This window comes from Oncorhynchus gorbuscha, linkage group LG20 (assembly GCF_021184085.1).
Source record: "Oncorhynchus gorbuscha isolate QuinsamMale2020 ecotype Even-year linkage group LG20, OgorEven_v1.0, whole genome shotgun sequence".
Classification (NCBI taxonomy): domain Eukaryota; kingdom Metazoa; phylum Chordata; class Actinopteri; order Salmoniformes; family Salmonidae; genus Oncorhynchus; species Oncorhynchus gorbuscha.
Window position 1 is genome coordinate 9,272,434 of NC_060192.1, and position 18,497 is coordinate 9,290,930.

General features: G+C 43.2%; 1 protein-coding gene across 1 annotated transcript in view; it reads left to right on the plus strand.

Annotated features, from left to right (window-relative positions):
* Positions 1-3,878: 3,878 nt before the first annotated feature.
* aif1l (allograft inflammatory factor 1-like) overlaps positions 3,879-18,497 on the plus strand; it is a 42,361-nt gene continuing 27,742 nt past the window's right edge. Inside the window, exons 1-2 of the mRNA XM_046316845.1 lie at positions 3,879-4,036; positions 4,279-4,340. Of these exons, the coding sequence (XP_046172801.1) occupies positions 4,012-4,036; positions 4,279-4,340 (87 nt within the window). The 5' untranslated portion in view covers positions 3,879-4,011. The remainder of the gene's footprint in view (positions 4,037-4,278; positions 4,341-18,497) is intronic.

Consider the following 18,497-nt stretch of genomic DNA (forward strand, 5'->3'; position numbering starts at 1 on the left):
AGAAATGCACAAGCATTTCGCTACACTCGCAATAACATCTGCTAACCATGTGTATGTGACAAATAACATTTGATTTGATTTGAAAACCCAGGTGCAGACAATGTGAAAGTAACAAAAGTGTATTAATTTGAATACTTGCAGGAAAAGGTACAGGACTGCAGGTAGGCTGAGGGTCAGGTCAGGCAGAGGTCGGTAATCCAGAGTAGAGGGCAAAGGAACAGGACTTCAAGCAGGCTCAGGGTAGGCAGAAAGGACTAAACCGGAAAAACAAGAAAACAGGAAAATAGACAAGGAACAAAACGAACTGGCAACAGACAAACAGTGAACACAGGTATAAATACACAGGGGATAATGAGGAAGATGGGCGACACCTGGAGGAGGGTGGAGACAATCACAAAGACAGGCAAAACAGATCAGGGCAAGACACCATAGGTCCTTAGGGTTAAGGCTATGAGGGAGTCAAGGTCCAAGGGTAACTCCTGAGCTGCGAGCTTGTCTTTAATCTCCTCTGGTAATCAATGAAGGAAGGTGTTGAACAGGGACTCCAGGTTCCAGGCACTCTTGGGGCCAACGTGATAAAGTCTACCGCATAGTCTGCCACACTGCGGGAGTGTTGACATAGTAGAAGTAGCTTTCGGGACGCCTCTCTCCCGGACACCGGAGAATCAAACATCTTCCTCAACTCCGCCACAAAATCCTCTTGTTGCTCCCAAACAGCCATAGTGAGTGTTCTTCCAGACATCAGCGTTATGAGATAGGCTAACTTGGAATGATCCGAAGGAAACAAAGAGGGCTGCAGCTCAAAGATGAGGAAGCACTGGGAAAGAAACGGCCGGAAGGTTCCAGGATTCCCAGCATAGCGCTCCGGAGGAGGTAAGTGGGGTTCCCGGGAAGCCGGGGTAGGCTGGACAAAATCACCACTGGTAGGGGGATTACTCAGCGCCCAGGAGGTCTCCGTTGTGGCATGCTACCTGATAGATAGTCCACATAAATGCTCCAGTAATGCTTTGAGACTCTGGTCATGGCATTCCGCCAAAGTGTAGAGTCCTTCCATAAGGTTCTGCAGTAGATCATGATGTCTTCCAATGGTGGCTCCATGCAGGGACACAGTTTTGCAGCGCTGGTCCGAATCTGCTGGGTCAGTCATTGCCAGTTTGTACTATAACATCACAGGACGAGACCCAAATGCAGACACAGGGGGCAGATGGTTTGAGTCTCTGATATTTATTAATAGACAAGGGGCAGGCAAGAGGCAGGTCGAGGACAGGCAGAAGTTTGTGAACCAGGTCAGTCAGATGGGTACAGGACAGCAGGTGGGCTCAAGGTCAGGGCAGGTAGAATGGTATAGCAAACGGGATCAGGGCAGCCGGAAAAGTACGGAACTGGGAAGACTAGAAAACCAGGAGTATAGAAAAACAAGCTGGCAGGTTTGACGAGACAAGACGAACTGGCAACTTACAAACAGAAACCACCGGTATAAGTACACAGCAGATAATGGGAACAGATGGAAGACACCTGGTGGGGGGTGGAGACAAGCACAAGACAGGTGAAACACATCAGGGTGTGACATCATGTTAACCCTCTGACTGGATTGTGATAGTTCCTGCTCAGACAAACCACAAATTTAAGTCGTCTGTCAGTCACTGCCTGAAGGTAGCCATTTGCCAGGCTAGTGTCTAACGATCTGATGGCCCAACCAGGAACATCTTCAAGGCATGTCCTTTAGATAAGGGAATGTTAAGTGTTTTGAAAACCAGATGGGTGACTAGAGAGGCATTTTTCTAAGGAGTGTTTGGGGGAGTTTTAAAGTTTTTTATAAGTTACAGATGTGGTTTATATTTCTGAAACATGAAAGAACTGTTATTACTCACTGGTTCAAATTGTTTTGTTGTCATTCTAGGGCTTACAAGCCTATATGACTGCATAGGTTTATAAATTGATACATCATCAATCATGATGTTTTGTGTACACAATTTATATGAAGAATGTGTCTACATGTCTACACAGAGTGATGTGTCAACCTGCTGTCTGTGAATGATATAAGGCTACATCCCTACTTAGTCCCTAGGTAGCCTGGCAGTGCCAGACACCACACTTTATTCTTGTTTGAGAATCAGGTTTGTTTATGTAAGAGTTAAGTAAGATGCCTGAAGGATTGTGAGCGAGATGGAATAATGAAGCCAAACCTAAGCACATGACGCATTTATGTTATATTCTTCAACAATCAATGAATAAAGATTTATTTGAAATGGTTTCAAATGCAGCCCCTGGCCCCCATTTTGACCTCTGACATGGCCCAACCTGCATTCCCCATTTTGACCTCTGATATGGCCCAACCTGCATTCCCCATTTTCACTTCTGCTCACCTAGACATACCAAGCTAGAACCATGGCAAAAAAGACATTGGACTCAGGATCCTTCCCATTGAGACTTATGTCTAGACACAGGTGTATTTAAGTGACCGTGTTCCTTACTGTCCAGATGAGAGCAACAAAGAGCATATCTTTGGCCACAGCCATAGAGATGAAAGACTGAGCTGCCTGATAACTTTTGCTTATCAACCTCACCACATCCAAACTCAGAAATATAGAGAGAGACCTGGTAAGACCTGTTTATAAGTCTTGTAATTCTCCTTTTTTTTAACTGTTCAGTCCACTGTAAACCATGTAAACCATCATCTCTCTCTCTTTCATGGGGTTGTCTCTACGAACAGAAGGTGGTTTACGGTGGACGAAGAGGGGGGCTTGGTTTCTACATTTTTAGTTCTGGTAAAATTAAGTAAAGATAGTGCTCAAATTATGTAACTACAGCACCAATAAAGTTATTGCTATATAATAATAATCCCTCAATCGCTTTTCTTGCAGTTCTCTGGCCAGAAGACAGCGAAAAATATATTGTGAGTGCAGTATGATTTAGGCAATTTCTTCCCGCTACCATCTAGAAGATGGAAACAGTACAGGTGTATCAAAGCTTGGACTGAGAGACTGAGAAACAACTTCTTTCTCCAGTCCATCAAACTGTTGAACAGTCATCACTAGCCGGCCTTTGCCCGGGACCCTGCCCTGAACCTGAGTCACTGTTCTAGCCGTCTACCACCCAGTACTCTACCCTGCACCTTAGAGACAGCTGCCCTATGTACATAGTATCATTGAACACTGGTCACTTTAATAATGTTTACATACTGTTTTACCCACTTTATATGTATTCTAGTCATGGCTCATCCTATATAACTACAGCGGTACACCTTTTCTACTCATACACTCCATACTGTCTATACACACTATTATATGTATATATATACATTACATGTATATGTATATATATTTTGGTCTCTGACATTGCTCATTCGGATATTTCTTCATTTAAAAAATGGCATTTCGCTGCACTTGCAATAACATCTGCAAATCTTTGTACACAACCAATCAACTTTGATTTGACATGCTGATACTGCTGCAGTGTTCACAAACTATTGGAAAAATTGGATCAGCCTTTGCCAAAGCCATAGATAAACTGTATAAAAGCGCACATGTAAATGTATACAGTCAAATAAAGACAATGAAAAACATTTTTTTAAATTAATATCAATAAAAGTGTAATACGCTTACAACTTGGGGCGTATGGACTTTAATTCTGATCAGTATAATTGGTTTGTGAACATGTTGCTTCAAATCTCAGACATCCACAAATAGGTCTTAGGTAGGTCTGTACATGTCAGGGTTAGTTTCAAATCTTTTTTATTTTGAAAGCAGATTGTGTACCTTACACTTGCAGTTCTTTAATTTACCACACGAGGGTAACCAAGAATCACTTTTATTTCTGGCGAGCCAGAGAGCATCACTTGCTGTGAATTGACTGACCCACTCACTGAACTATAAAAAACGGAGCCACTGTCACCGCAGCGCGCCACAGCCATACCACACAGGGCAATACCCCGCGAAGGGAAGAAGACCAGCGAGCTGCTGTCCGCTGATTTCTCCTTCCCCATCTCACTAATATCAAACTCACTCCACAATGCCTGTGAATCAGAAATTTCAAGGTAATTGCAAATAACGTTATCCGAGTGGGATATTTTGGGGGGGGATTATCTATCAAGCTAAAAGGGCTAGCTTAGCGTTTGCAATCTATTGTCAGCTAGTTCTGTATTGCCTGTTGGAATGGAACGCTCGCCACTCTCCGCAATGGGAGCATGCAAGGGCTAGCTAGATAGTAGACCAGCTAGCTAAACGGGATGAAATTAGACTACTGTAGCGAGCTAACGTCCGATCTATTTTCTTGCAGGAGGGAAAGCCTTTGGATTACTCAAAGCTCAACAAAGGGAGAGATGCGAGGAAATAAACAAGGTAAATCCGGTGATGTTTCTAATGTCGATATTTGCGTTTTATTTTGTCAATGAATGTATTAACAATTTATTGTCGACAGAATAATACCACTTGGCCTTGAACCTACTTTGATTTAGCTAGCACATAGCTAATCAGGTTTCAGCCCGTTACGTTCGCTAATAACGTAAAGAGCATTATTGCTCTCCACGTTATCTGCCTGTAATCACATTTGCATGTGATAAAATATGTAATAAATTATTAATTTCATTGTTATTGACCCGGTGACCCGTTATCTTGCCGGCGGTCTTCACTGTGTCGTGAGAGCGACAGCCACTTGTTGCATGGCATAGCCGGTCACAGCTACGTCTTCTGGGGGTCCGTCTGTGAATGTCTCTCGCACTCCTGGTTTTAATGTCGTTGCTCGCGATAGACCAGTCTAATCTCGCCCTAGATATGTCCTACAATTGATCCAATTCCATATTCCCCAACCTGATTTAAAGACTAAAATCAGAAAAGGGGCAGATGCTGTGTGGCCCCTCTCCCTTGACTCCTGGAGCCGGGCGGTTATCCCCCTGCGTTTAGACGGGAAATGCGTGTTTGGGCAGCGGGCTGAATGCGCCCTTTGTGTCGGGGGCGACTGTCTGGTAGAGGGCTGGAACGGGCCCACAGCATTTGAGTAGCTTCTCTCTCTCTCAAAATTATTTCAATTCAAAGGGGCTTTATTGGCATGGTAACCATCTTTTTAGATTGCCAAAGCATAAGACCAAAACAAACATAAGTGAGAAAAAACTAGGCTAACAAACATACATTTTTTAAAATAAAAAAATGAACAGTAGACACTGCACTCAAAGGTTTTAAAAAGATAGACATTTAAAGTGTTATATTGTCAGCTATGTAAAGTGTTTTAGCAATGTGAAAATAGTTGTAGTATGAAGATAGTGGGAGAAGATAAACAGATAACTATTGGTGGTATTTACAATGTTTGCGCTCAAGTGTTTGCCCTTTTCTCATGGAAATGGTACACAAAATCATGTTGCTGTGATTGCACATTGTGGTATTTCGCCTTACAGATATAGAAGTTTATCAAATCAAATTGAATTTGTCACATGTGCCGAATACAATAGGTGTAGACATTACAGTGAAATGCTTACAATTAATGTTGGATTTGTTTTCAAATTCTTTGTGGGTCTGTGTGATCAGTGGGAAATATGTCTCTAATGGGGTCATACATTTGGCAGGTTAGGAAGTGCAGTTCAGTTTCCACCTAATTTTGTGGACAGTAGACACATATACTGTCTTTTCTTGAGAGCCATGTCTGCCTATGGCGACCTCTCTCAATAGCAAGGCTATTCTCACTAAGTCTGTACGTAGTCAAGGATTTTCTTAATTTTCGGTCAGTCTCAGTGGGCAGGTATTTTACCACTGTATATGGCCAAAAATTGAGAATGACACATATTCATTTCCACAAAGTTTGCTGCTTCAGTGTCTTTAGATATTTTTGTCAGATTTTACTATGAAATACTGAAGTATAATTACAAGCATTTCATAAGTGTCAAAGGCTTTTATTGACAATTACATGAAGTTGATACAAAGAGTCAATATTTGCAGTGTTGACCCTTCTTTTTCAAGACCCTTGCAATCCGCCCAGGCATGCTGTCAATTAACTTCTGGGCCACATCCACACTGATGGCCACCCATTCTTGCATAATCAATGCTTGGAGTTTGTCAAAATTTGTGGGGTTTTGTTTGTCCACCCGCCTCTTGAGGATTGACCACAAGTTCTCAATGGGATTAAGATCAGGGGAGTTTCCTGGCCATGGACTCCAAATATTGATGTTTTGTTCCCCGAGCCAGTTAGTTATCACTATTGCCTTATGGTAAGGTGCTCCATCATGCTGAAAAAGACATTGTTTGTCACCAAACTGTTCCTGGATGGTTGGGAGAAGTTGCTGTCTGAGGATGTGTTGGTACCATTCTTTATTCATGGCTGTGTTCTTAGGCAAATTTGTGAGTGAGCCCACTCCCTTGGCTGAGAAGCAAACCCACACATTAATGGTTTCAGGATGCTTTACTGTTGGCATGACACAGGACTGATGGTAGCACTCACCTTGTTTTCTTCGGACAAGCTTTTTTTTCCGGATGCCCCAAACAATCGGAAAGGGGATTCATTAGAGAAAATTACTTTACCCCAGTCCTCAACAGTTCAATCCCTGTACCTTTTGCAGAATATCAGTCTGTCCCTGATGTTTTTCCTGGAGAGAAGTGGTTTCTTTACTGCCCTTCTTGACACCAGGCCATCCTCCAAAAGTCTTTGCCTCTCTGTGTGCAGATGCACTCTCACCTGCCTGCTGCCATTCCTGAGCAAGCTCTTTACTGGTGGTGCCCCGATCCCACAGCTGAATCAACGTTAGGAGACAGTCCTGGTGCTTGCTGGACTTTCTTGGGTGCCTTGAAGCCTTCTTCACAACAATTGAACCGCTCTCCTTGAAGTTCTTGATGATCCGATAAATGGTTGATTTACGTGCAATCTTACTGGCAGCAATATCCTTGCCTGTGAAGCCCTTTTTGTGCAAAGCAATGATGACGGCACTTGTTTCCTTGCAGGTAACCATGAATTACCGGGGAAGAACAATGATTCCAAGCACCACCCTCCTTTTAAAGCTTCCAGTCTGTTATTCAAACTCAATCAGCATGACAGAGTGGTCTCTAGCCTTGTCCTCGTCAACACTCACACCTGTGTTTACGAGGGAATCACTGACATGATGTCAGCTGGTCCTTTTGTGGCAGGGCTGAAATACAGTGGAAATGTTTTTTGGGGGATTCAGTTCAGTTGCATGACAAAGAGGGACTTTGCAATTAATTGCAATTCATCTGATCACTCTTCATAACATTCTAGAGTATATGCAAATTGCCATCATACCAACTGAGGCAGCAGTCTTTGTGAAAATGTATATTTGTGTCATTCTCAACTTTTTGCCATGACAGTACTCTTAATTTGCTCTGTTTTTTTGGTTGATTCTTTGCAGTGTGTCAAATAGTTATCTTTTTCCTTCCTCATAATTTGGTTGGCTCTGATTGTGTTTCTGGCTTGGTGCTCTGTGGGGTCTGTTTGTGTTTGTGAACAGAGCCCCAGAACCAGCTGGCTTAGGGGACTCTTCTCTATTTTAATCTCTCTGTAGGTGAGGGCTTTGTGTGGGCATCGCTTCCTTTTAGGGCGTTGTAGAATTTAACAGCACTTTTGGGGATTTTGATAACTGGTGGGTATAATTCTGCTCTGCATGCATTGTTTGGTGTTTAGCATTGTATACAAAGTATATTTTTGCAAACTTCTGGGTGCAGTCTCAATTGGATGTCCCATTTTGTGAATTCTGGGACCTCAAGTTTTATGTTCCTTTTGATGGCATAGCAGGCCCTTGTCTCTTAGATCGTTCACAGCCTTGTGGAAGTTACCTGTGTTGATGTTTAGTCCGAGGTAGGTATAATTCATTGCGTGTTCTAGGGCAACAGTGTCTAAATTCAGGGGACCAGATTTCTGAAATGAAAACCGGGGACATTTCCAGTTCGGTGGTCAATATATAATTAAAATATCCAATGTTGTTATCTATGAAATAAAAAAGGGGGACAATTCCGGTTTCATGTATTTAGTCTTTAGTCTATGCAAAGACACCCTCCTGCACAGCTAAACCATATTCTTCTTGGGAAGGCTCTACCTTCTTGAAGAATGTGGTGACAGAGGGTACACCAACACGGGCAATCAGAGAGGCTTTATGCTTTTTCGTCTGCTGATGTTCTACCACTGCCGTGAGGGGAATTACAAAGGGTGCAGTGAACCATTCTATCGTCTTGACCTGAGCGTATAAATGGAAATTCTCTCGTGTTTTTTCATAAAAAGTGCATTTCTGTTTCTTGGAGAGAGTCTTTGTATCTCCTCTTGTCTGTTCTTCTTCACTCTCCTTGTGTCACTCTTCTTACACTCAACTTTTTCTTCTCCTCCAATCTTTCTCCTCCTCTTCTTCACTCGTCTTCCTTTCCTTCTCTTCACCTTTCCACCTCACTCTTCTACCCTCTCCTTGCTTCACTCTTTTTTTCTCCCTTCATTTTTCCTTCTCCTTTCTCCAATCTGTATTAATAAACAGGATACTATTAGATAAAAATACTTTGGTTCACAGATTCCCATTGTTTGCCTCATTTTTGTATTTTATCTCAAAAACATTGTTTGGAATAACAACTTGGCAGGCCCTGTAACCATATCTTTACCTTTCCTCCTCTGTCTCCTTCACTCTTCTTCCTCTCCACTACTAATGTTATCCATGAACATTTCTAATTATATTTTCACACTACTTATTATAATGCAAAACCATTAAAATTGTAATCTACAAAAAATATTCTCAGAATTAATTGTGCATTCATTTAATATAATCATATTTTCAAAATAGCCCGTCCACTGCATTTTTACATGTGAACGTTTCTTTTAAACCTAGCTACCATAACAGTAGCTAGCTAACTTAATGTTAGTCTACATAGGTTATGCTAGCTAACGTTAGCTATTTAAAACCTTATTGAGGACATCATCTATCTATATAATAAATTGTGATATAACATCACTAGCTAGTATCTTAAACTTACCTGGCTTGAAAATACGTTTCTGGCTGAGTTTTCCACAGCAGTTTTCTCTAAAACTATCGCGAGCAAGTAGTTAGTAGAAGAAGAAGAGTGAATGAAGCTGCTATAGCAAGCAGCCCCTTCTGCTGGACAAAACAAGCACAACGCGATTGAGACGTCAACCTGGGAAGGCTCTGCTGCCCGCTCTTTCTTGCCAAGTAAAATATTTCACTTTGCGGGCTGTTTTTAAAGCACAGTTAAAAACGGGGACATTTCAGGGGACAGCTCCAGCCGGGGACAGGCCACCAAAAACGGGGACAGTCCCCGTAAAACTAGGCTGGATATAATTTGTATTTGTTGTCCTGGCAACTGGACCTCTCTCTCTCTCTCTCTCTCTCTCTCTCTCTCTCTCTCTCTCTCTCTCTTTCTCTCTCTCTCTCTCTCTCTCTCTCTCTCTCTCTCTCTCTCTCTCTCTCTTAGCCCCAGAGAGAGAGAATGTCTTTCTCTCACACATTCTGGTCACATGGAAACAACCTAGAAGTGAGGAGAGAGAGAATCAGCCCTCAGGGCACAGACATCAGTTCAACTTCTAGTTATGATTTACATTTAGTTGAGTTGTCACCCAATATGAATTCAACATTTCACCTTGTCATTGGTTTTAGGTTACAAGTTGGATGAAAAAAAGACAATGCTGTGAAGTGATGTGGAAACAGCGTTGATTCAACCAGTTTTTGCCCAGTGGGATGTTGCGGAGAGAGGTCAATCAGGAGAATCGCCATTTTTTTGTTTTGTGGGCTGTTTAACAAAATTATCATCCTTATTTCTGCAATAACATCAACAAAATTTAAATTGAATTTGGTGAACTGATGACATCGACCATACACGCACAAGTATTCATTTTTACTATTGTAAAAAAAAAACAAAGAAGAAGAAAAAAAAGCCCTTTTATTGTATACTCAAGAAAGTAGTAATTCCAGGTGCAGTGTAGTCACTAGTTGACTGATGATTGGCTCAGCCTTGGGTTTAGCGCTTCGCTGCCTGTGAGTAACATGCCTGCATCACCACCTCCAGTTCTATGACTCAGTTGCCAGACAGTGAATGCAGTGGTGTTCAGCAGATTTGCACTTCGGTTCAGATTTCGGGGGGGGGGGTGTTGTTGTTATGAAAATAAAATGAGGCTCTGCTGCTCCTCTCTCTCTTCACCCTGCTCTTACTCTACCCCAGAGGTGTCAGACTCATTTTCCCCCGCAGCCTTATGCGGTCTTCAAATTGATTATATTTCCTTGCTGTCAAAATAAGCAAAGAATGCTTTTGGTATTTTCGATGTTCCCTGACTAACTTTCATTTCAATGACTGTTGGAGCCTGTTGTAGCAGCAAAGGGGAACCAACTCCATATTAATGCCCATGATTTTGGAATGAGATGTTCGACAAGCAGGTGTCCACATACTTTTGGTCATGTAGTGTACATAATTTACACACAGTACATACACCATACACATACAGTGCATTCGGAAAGTATTCAGACCCCTTCACTTTTTCCACACTTTGTTACGTTACAGCCTTATTCTAAAATAGATTACTTTGTTTGTTTTACCTCAATCTACACACAATGCCCCATAATAACGAAGCAAAAACAGTTTATTTGACATTTTTGCAAGTCAAAAAATTAAAACAGGAATACTGTACTCTGTTGAAGCACTTTTGGCAGTGATTACAGCCTTGAGTCTTCTTGTGTATGACGCTACAAGCTTGGCACACCTGTATTTGGGACAAACTGAGCATTCATTTTCTAGAATCAATGTTCATTGATTCTGGTGTTTTTAGTCGTGTCCGCTCTGCGTGCAATTTGTGTAGTTGAGACATACAACGGGTATTGTTCTCTATTATAGTAAAATATTGTCTCAATGTGTTTTAGTGTCCATTCGACCCGGTTCTGTTGAACCAAACCTCAAATGCAAATACCGAGTTGAAACCGCTTGTCAGAGCTTTGGCTCCCGAGTGGCGCAGATGTGCAAGATCAGGAACAGGCCGCCTACCTCGCGACGCTGGGCACATTGCTCGGTTTGACTAGGGCTGTTCGGTTTAGGGTCCGCGGTTCCGATGCAGTCGTAAACGTTTGAATCGTTACAGCCCTACATTCAATGTCCATTGAGAGTTTTCCTTATATTCATTTAGGGGTGCTCTGTCAATGCTAAATCGTTGCCGGGCAGTCCAAAAATATGATTAAAAACTGTGTGTGTGTGTGTGTGTGTGTGTGTGTGTGTGTGTGTGTGTGTGTGTGTGTGTGTGTGTGTGTGTGTGTGTGTGTGTGTGTGTGTGTGTGTGTGTGTGTGTGTGTGTGTGTGTGTGTGTGTGTGTGTGTGTGTGTGTGTGTGCAGTATCTATCACTAGATTATTTAAACAAATTTAAATCATATTTTTGGAGTGGCGAGTTAGCAGCGGAGGAGCGCCCCGAAAATAATATAGGGAATCACTGTTGCTATTAATATTGTGTGCGTGTTTGTTGCAGTGATGAGTCAGACCCACTGAATCGTGCCGCTGTCCTTGAGAGATTGCCTGTAATGCTGATTCTCATATTCACCTACAATTTCACGCTCTACCACTCACACAAACACTCTTTATAACCCTTTCTCTCCTACTCACACACATGTACTGGACTAACACCTCTTCAGGCATCAAATGTCTCTTCATATTATATAATATATTCCATTTAGCAGACTATTTTATCCAAAGCGTCTGAGAAGGAAGTTGTCAAGGAAGTGAGTTTGTGTTTTATACAGGACCTACCGGCCCGCATTGTTACAAAATTTAGGAGGTGCACGGTGATGCTGAGCTCAATTTGGCCTCAAGCATGCCTCTCGATCCGCCATTATAGCACACGGAGCCTCCGACGACACGTGTCTTTAACAGTCATGCGTGTGTATATATTTTGTGTATGGTTGGCCCTGGTAATGAATGCTCCATACAGGGCCACATTACTGAGCTACACCTGAACAATCACAATGGCTGCCTGCCTCTCTTTACTGACTCCGGTATCAGTCATTCTCATGTCCCACTTTCCTGTGCTATAGAGCACAGGAAGAAACACACTGAGTGAGTCCCAAATGGCACCCTATTCCCTATATAGAGCACTATTTTTAACCAGGACCATAAGGGCTTTGTTCAATATAGAGCACTACTTTTGACCAGGACCATAAGGGCTTTGTTCAAAAGTAGTGCACTATGTAGGAAATAGGGTTCTGTTTGGGACACAGGCTGTGTCTTTACAACCCCTAGTCGACATAGCATGGCCAGCAGCATACCACTATGCATCCCACTGTTGGCTTGGCTCTGAAGCTAAGCATGGTTGGTCCTGGTCAGTCCCTGGATGGGAGACCAGATGTTGTTTGTAGTGGTGTTTGAGGGCTAGTAGGAGGCACTCTATCCTCTGGTCTAAAAAAAATAATATCCCAGGGCACTGATAAGGGACATTACTCTGTGTAGGGTGCTGTCCTTTGGATGGGATGGTAAACGGTGTCCTGACTCTCTGAGGTCACCAAAGATTCCTTGGCAGTTATCATAGGGGTGTTAACCCTGGTGTCCTGCCTACATTCCTGATCTGCCCCTCGTACCATCATGGCCACCTAAGCATACCCAGCTTCCAATTCTCTCAATCATCTCCTCTATGGAAGTTCTGCTCCGAAGCAACTTTGCGGTATTAACATTTTTTGTGTGTTATTTCATACAGCCGGCAATAACTTTTGGATATCAGACCGGCGGTAACTCACCAGCATTACGGCCAGGAATACGACTTTCCCGAATTGGATCCTTTGTTCGTACCCCCGAGGGCAATTGATCTTATTCCAGAGGCTGCATTCAAAACACCGCCGGACTTCTGCACACCATCCACCACTTCCGATTCTATTATTTGCTCATATTCAGTCTCTGGATAACAAAGTACACAAGCTCAGGGCAAGGATCTCCTTCCAGAGAGACGTCAGGGATTGTAGCATACTCTGTTTCACAGAAACAGGGTTTTCTTGGGATATACTGTCCCCGTCCATACAGCCTGCTGGGTTCTCAGTACATCATGCAGACAATAATAAAAACTCTCCGGGAAGAAGAAAGGCGGGTGTGTATGTTTCATGATTAACTATTCATGGTGTGATTGTGATAATATACAGAAACTCAAGTCCTTTTGTTCATCCAACCTAGAATACTTCACAATCAAATGCCGACCATATTGCATCCCAAGAGAATTATCTGCGGTTGTAGTCACAGTCGTGTATTTTCCCCATCAAGCCTATACCACGACGGATCTCAAAGAACTACACTGGATTTTATGCAAACTGGAAACCACATACCCTGAGGCAGTATTTGTTGTAGCTGGGGATTTTAACAAAGCATATTTGAGGAAAACGCTACCGAAGTGCTACCAACAGATTGACTGTAGTACTCGCTCTGGAAAACATTGGACCACTGCTACTCAAACTTCCGGGATGCCTACAAGGCCCGCCCCCAACCTCCCTTCAGCAAATCTTATCCACTCCATTTTGCTCATCCCTTCCTATAGGCAGAAACTCAAACAGGAAGTACCCATGCTAAGGTCTATTCAACACTGGTCTGACCAATCAGAATCCATGCTTCAAGATTGTTTTGATCACGCGGACTGGGATATGTTCCGGGAATAACATTGACGAATACATGGATACAGTGACTGAGTTCATCAAGAAGTGTATAGGGCAGCCTTTCTTAAAGTATGGGTCGCGACCTGTTAATGGTGGGTCGCAACATGTCAGAGTAAATGTATAATTATTTCATTAATTACTGGAATTGATTTGGCCAAGTGCATCTGCGCTCTCTGTTCAGTGCGCTCTCTGCTTAGAAGTGTTCTCTGCTCAGTTTTTTCTGCAGTTTTCGTGAAGATCACTCCGCAACACACACAATGCAGCACTGTCTTGTTATTCCCACTCGCCATCACTCCCCTCTGTCATGAAATGGACTAATGCTAGCCAGAAGTTCTGACTGAGCTCAATTGTCATGAAACGCATATACAGTGATGAGTTTCTCTCTTTCTTACAAACTTATAACGAGGAGCGCCCACAATGTGTTTTGTGCGGGGAAGTGCTTAGTAATGAGTCTCTCATAATGAACAAATGAATAAAACGACCTGACCAAACATCCTGACCAAACATCCACAGCATGATGGTAAACCCAGGGAGTTATTTCAGAACAGGGCAGAATGCTTCAGGGAACAGTGCTTCAAACCTGGAAAAGTTAGTCAGCTGGCAAGGCATTGTTGTCATTTTATAACATATGATAAGCAGAAATAACCGGGGTACTAACTAACTCTCATAGTAGTAGATGTTTCAATCAATCCCCTGGCCTTCTACACAGCTAATAGCTAACATTCGCCAAAGCAAGCTAGCCACGGATACAGCAAGCTAGCTACCCTAGTAACAGTACAGATGAAGATGAAAAATGACCTGGCTTACTGTACATCTTACTGTATAGATTATTGTTGAAAACTAGTCTAGGTTGGAACTGTTGCTGTTAAAATAAAAAATTCTTAACTGCAAAATGCTTTTTGAGGTAAACACACTCCTGCCTGACTGAGAAAGCAGTAGATGTTCTGGTCCAGTTTGGCACCACATATCTATGTGAGTCAGGGTTCTCAACTCTGACATACTTAAAAAACAAAGTACAGAAACAGTTTCAAGGCTGAGCATGACCTCAGTGTTACACTGTCAAAAACAGAGCCCAGAGTAGACATGCTCTCATTAGGACTGTGTGTTTTCTGGTCTACATCTGTGTGATGTGATCGATCTGTTTATTCCAGTTCAGAATAAAAAATATGCATTGTATTTTAACAGTTCCAACCTAGACTTTCTTTCAATAATAATTTCTACAGTAAGATGTACATTAAGCCTAATCATTTTTCATCTGTACTGTTACTTGCTATCAAAAAGCCTGTGTGTGTGTTCTGTTATTCATCTGTGTGACGTGATCAAACAATTTATTCCAGTTCAGAATTTAAATAATTTATTGTATTTTAACAGCACCAGTTCCAACCAAGACAGATATGTAAGTGTTTTTAATGGGGGAGAATAAACATTAATAGATATATATATATGGATAATTCATTTAATTTGTTTTTGTCTGTATTGCATTTGTTTTTTAGGCATTAGGGCAATGAAATGTACCAATATTTATGTAGAGTTTTTTCTAAGCCTGCGTTCCAGGAAAAATACAGAAATTTTAATTTGGGTCCCAAGCTGAAAGCATTTAAGAATCCTTGGTATAAGGGATGTTGTTCCCACTGTGACTACTTAAACATACCCAAACCAGAAACTGTGGATAGATGGCAGCATTCGTGCAAAACTGAAAGGGGCCAAACACTGCATTTAACCATGGCAAGGTGACTTGGAATATGGCCAAATACAAACAGTGTAGGTATTCCCTCCGTAAGACAATCAATCAGGAAAAACGTCAGTACAGAGACAAAGTGGAGTGACAATTCAACGGCTCAGACCCGAGACGTATGTGGCAGGCTCTACAGCCAATCGCAGACTACAAAGGGGAAAACTGCCACGTCGCAAACACCGACGTCTTGCTTCCGTACAAACACTAAACACCTTCGACCGCTTTGAAGATAACACGGTGCCACCGACGCGGCACACTACCAAGGACTATGGGCTCTCCTTCTCTGTGGCCGACGTAAGACATTTAAGCGTGTTAACCCTTGCAAGGCTGCCGGCCCAGACGGCATCCCTAGCCACGTCCTGGTCTGCTCATGCAAAGGTAACTGGACTAAATTACTATCATCCCGTAACACTCACTTCTGTCATCATGAAGTGCTCTGAGAGGCTAGTTAAGGATCATATCACCTCTACCTTACATGACACCCTAGACCCAATTGAATTTGCTTTACCGCCCCAAATAGATCCAGAGACGATGCAATCGTCATCACATTGCACACTGACCTGTCCCCTCTGGACAAGATGAAAACCTATGTAAGAATGCAGTTCATTGTCTATAGCTCCGCATTCAACACCATAGTACAGGCTCATCATTAAGTTTGGGGCCCTGGGTCTGAACACCGTCCTGGACTTCCTGACTGGCCGCCCCCAGGTGATGAAGGTAGGAAACATTTTACATTTACATTTAAGTCATTTAGCAGACGCTCTTATCCAGAGCGACTTACAAATTGGTGCATTCACCTTATGACATCCAGTGGAACAGTCACTTTACAATAGTGCATCTAAAACTTAAGGGGGGGTGAGAGGGATTACTTATCCTATCCTAGGTATTCCTTAAAGAGGTGGGGTTTCAGGTGTCTCCGGAAGGTGGTGATTGACTCCGCTGTCCTGGTGTCGTGAGGGAGTTTGTTCCACCATTGGGGGGCCAGAGCAGCGAACAGTTTTGACTGGGCTGAGCGGGAGCTGTACTTCCTCAGTGGTAGGGAGGCGAGCAGGCCAGAGGTGGATGAACGCAGTGCCCTTATTTGGGTGTAGGGCCTGATCAGAGCCTGGAGGTACTGAGGTGCCGTTCCCCTCACAGCTCCGTAGGCAAGCACCATGCTCTTGTAGCGGATGCGAGCTTCAACTGGAAGCCAGTGGAGAGAACGGAGGAGCGGGGTGACGTGAGAGAACTTGGGAAGGTTGAACACCAGACGGGCTGCGGCGTTCTGGATGAGTTGAAGGGGTTTAATGGCACAGGCAGGGAGCCCAGCCAACAGCGAGTTGCAGTAATCCAGACGGGAGATGACAAGTGCCTGGAAACAACACCTCCACTTCGCTCCTGTACTCCCTGTTCATCCATGACTACGTGGTCACGCACGCCTCCAATTCAATCATCAAGTTTGCGGACGACACAACAGTAGGCCTGATTACCAACAATGACGAGACAGCCTACAAACTTTTACAGATGTAAAAACTGCACCACTCACAACCAGGGCTCTCTAGACGGTGGTGCGGTCTGCTCAACAGATCACAGGGGGCAAACTACCTGCCCTCCACGACACTTACAGCACCCATTGTCACAGGAAGGCCAAAAAAGATCATCACGGACATCAACCACCCGAGCCACGGCCTGTTCACCCCGCTATCAATCAGAAGGCAAGGTCAGTACAGTTGCATCAAAGCTGGGACCTAGAGACTGAAAAACAGCTTCTTTCTCAAGGCCATCCGACTGTTAAATAGCCACTCAGTTATACAACCCTGTCCCTTAGAGGCTGCTGCCCTATATACATAGACTTGGAATCACTGGCCACATGAATAATGGAACACTAGTGACTTTCTTAATGTTTACATACTGCTTTATTAATCTCATATGTATTTTCTGTATTCTATTCTACTGTATTTTAGTCAATGCCACTCCGACATTGCTCGATCTAATATTAATATTTTTCTTAAATCTTTTACTTTTAGATTTGTGTTTATTGTTGTGAATTGTTAGATACTACTGCACAAGCATTTCGCTACACCCGCAATAACATCTGCTAAATATCAATTAGTATTTGGTAGCATTGCCTTTAAATTGGTTAACTTGGTTCAAACGTTTTGGGTAGTCTTCCACAACCTTCCCACAATAAGTTGGGTGAATTTTGGCCCATTCCTCCTGACAGAGCTGGTGTAACTGAGTCAGGTTTGTAGGCTTTCTTGCTTGCACACGCTATTTCAGTTCGGGGCTTTGTGATGCCACTCCAATACCTTGACTTTGTTGTCGTTAAGCCATTTTGCCACAACTTTGGAAGTATGCTTGGGGTCATTGTCCATTTGGAAGATCCATTTCCGACCAAGCTTTAACTTCCTAACGGATGTTTTGAGATGTAGCTTCAATATATCCACATAATTTTCCACCCTCGTGATGCCATCTATTTTGTGAAGTGCCCCAGTCCCTCCTGCAGCAAAGCACCCCCACAACAAGAAAAAGCTTCCCTCTTTTTCCTCCAAACATAACGATGGTCATTATGGCCAAACAGTTCTATTTTTGTTTCATCAGACCAGAGGACATTTCTCCAGAAAGTACAATCTTTGTCCCCATGTGCAGTTGCAAACCGTAGTCTGGCTTTTTTTTTATAGTGGTTTTGGAGCAGTTGCTTCTTCCTTCCCGAGTGGCCTTTCAGGTTATGTCATTTACATTACATTTAAGTCATTTAGCAGACGCTCTTATCCAGAGCGACTTACAAATTGGTGCATTCACCTTATGACATCCAGTGGAACAGTCACTTTACAATAGTGCATCTAAATCTTAAAGGGGGGGGGGTGAGAAGGATTACTTATCCTATCCTAGGTATTCCTTAAAGAGGTGGGGTTTCAGGTGTCTCCGGAAGGTGGTGATTGACTCCGCTGTCCTGGCGTCGTGAGGGAGTGTGTTCCACCATTGGGGGGGCCAGAGTAGCGAACAGTTTTGACTGGGCTGAGCGGGAACTGTACTTCCTCAGTGGTAGGGAGGCGAGCAGGCCAGAGGTGGATGAACGCAGTGCCCTTGTTTGGGTGTAGGGCCTGATCAGAGCCTGGGGGTACTGAGGTGCCGTTCCCCTCACAGCTCCGTAGGCAAGCACCATGGTCTTGTAGCGGATGCGAGCTTCAACT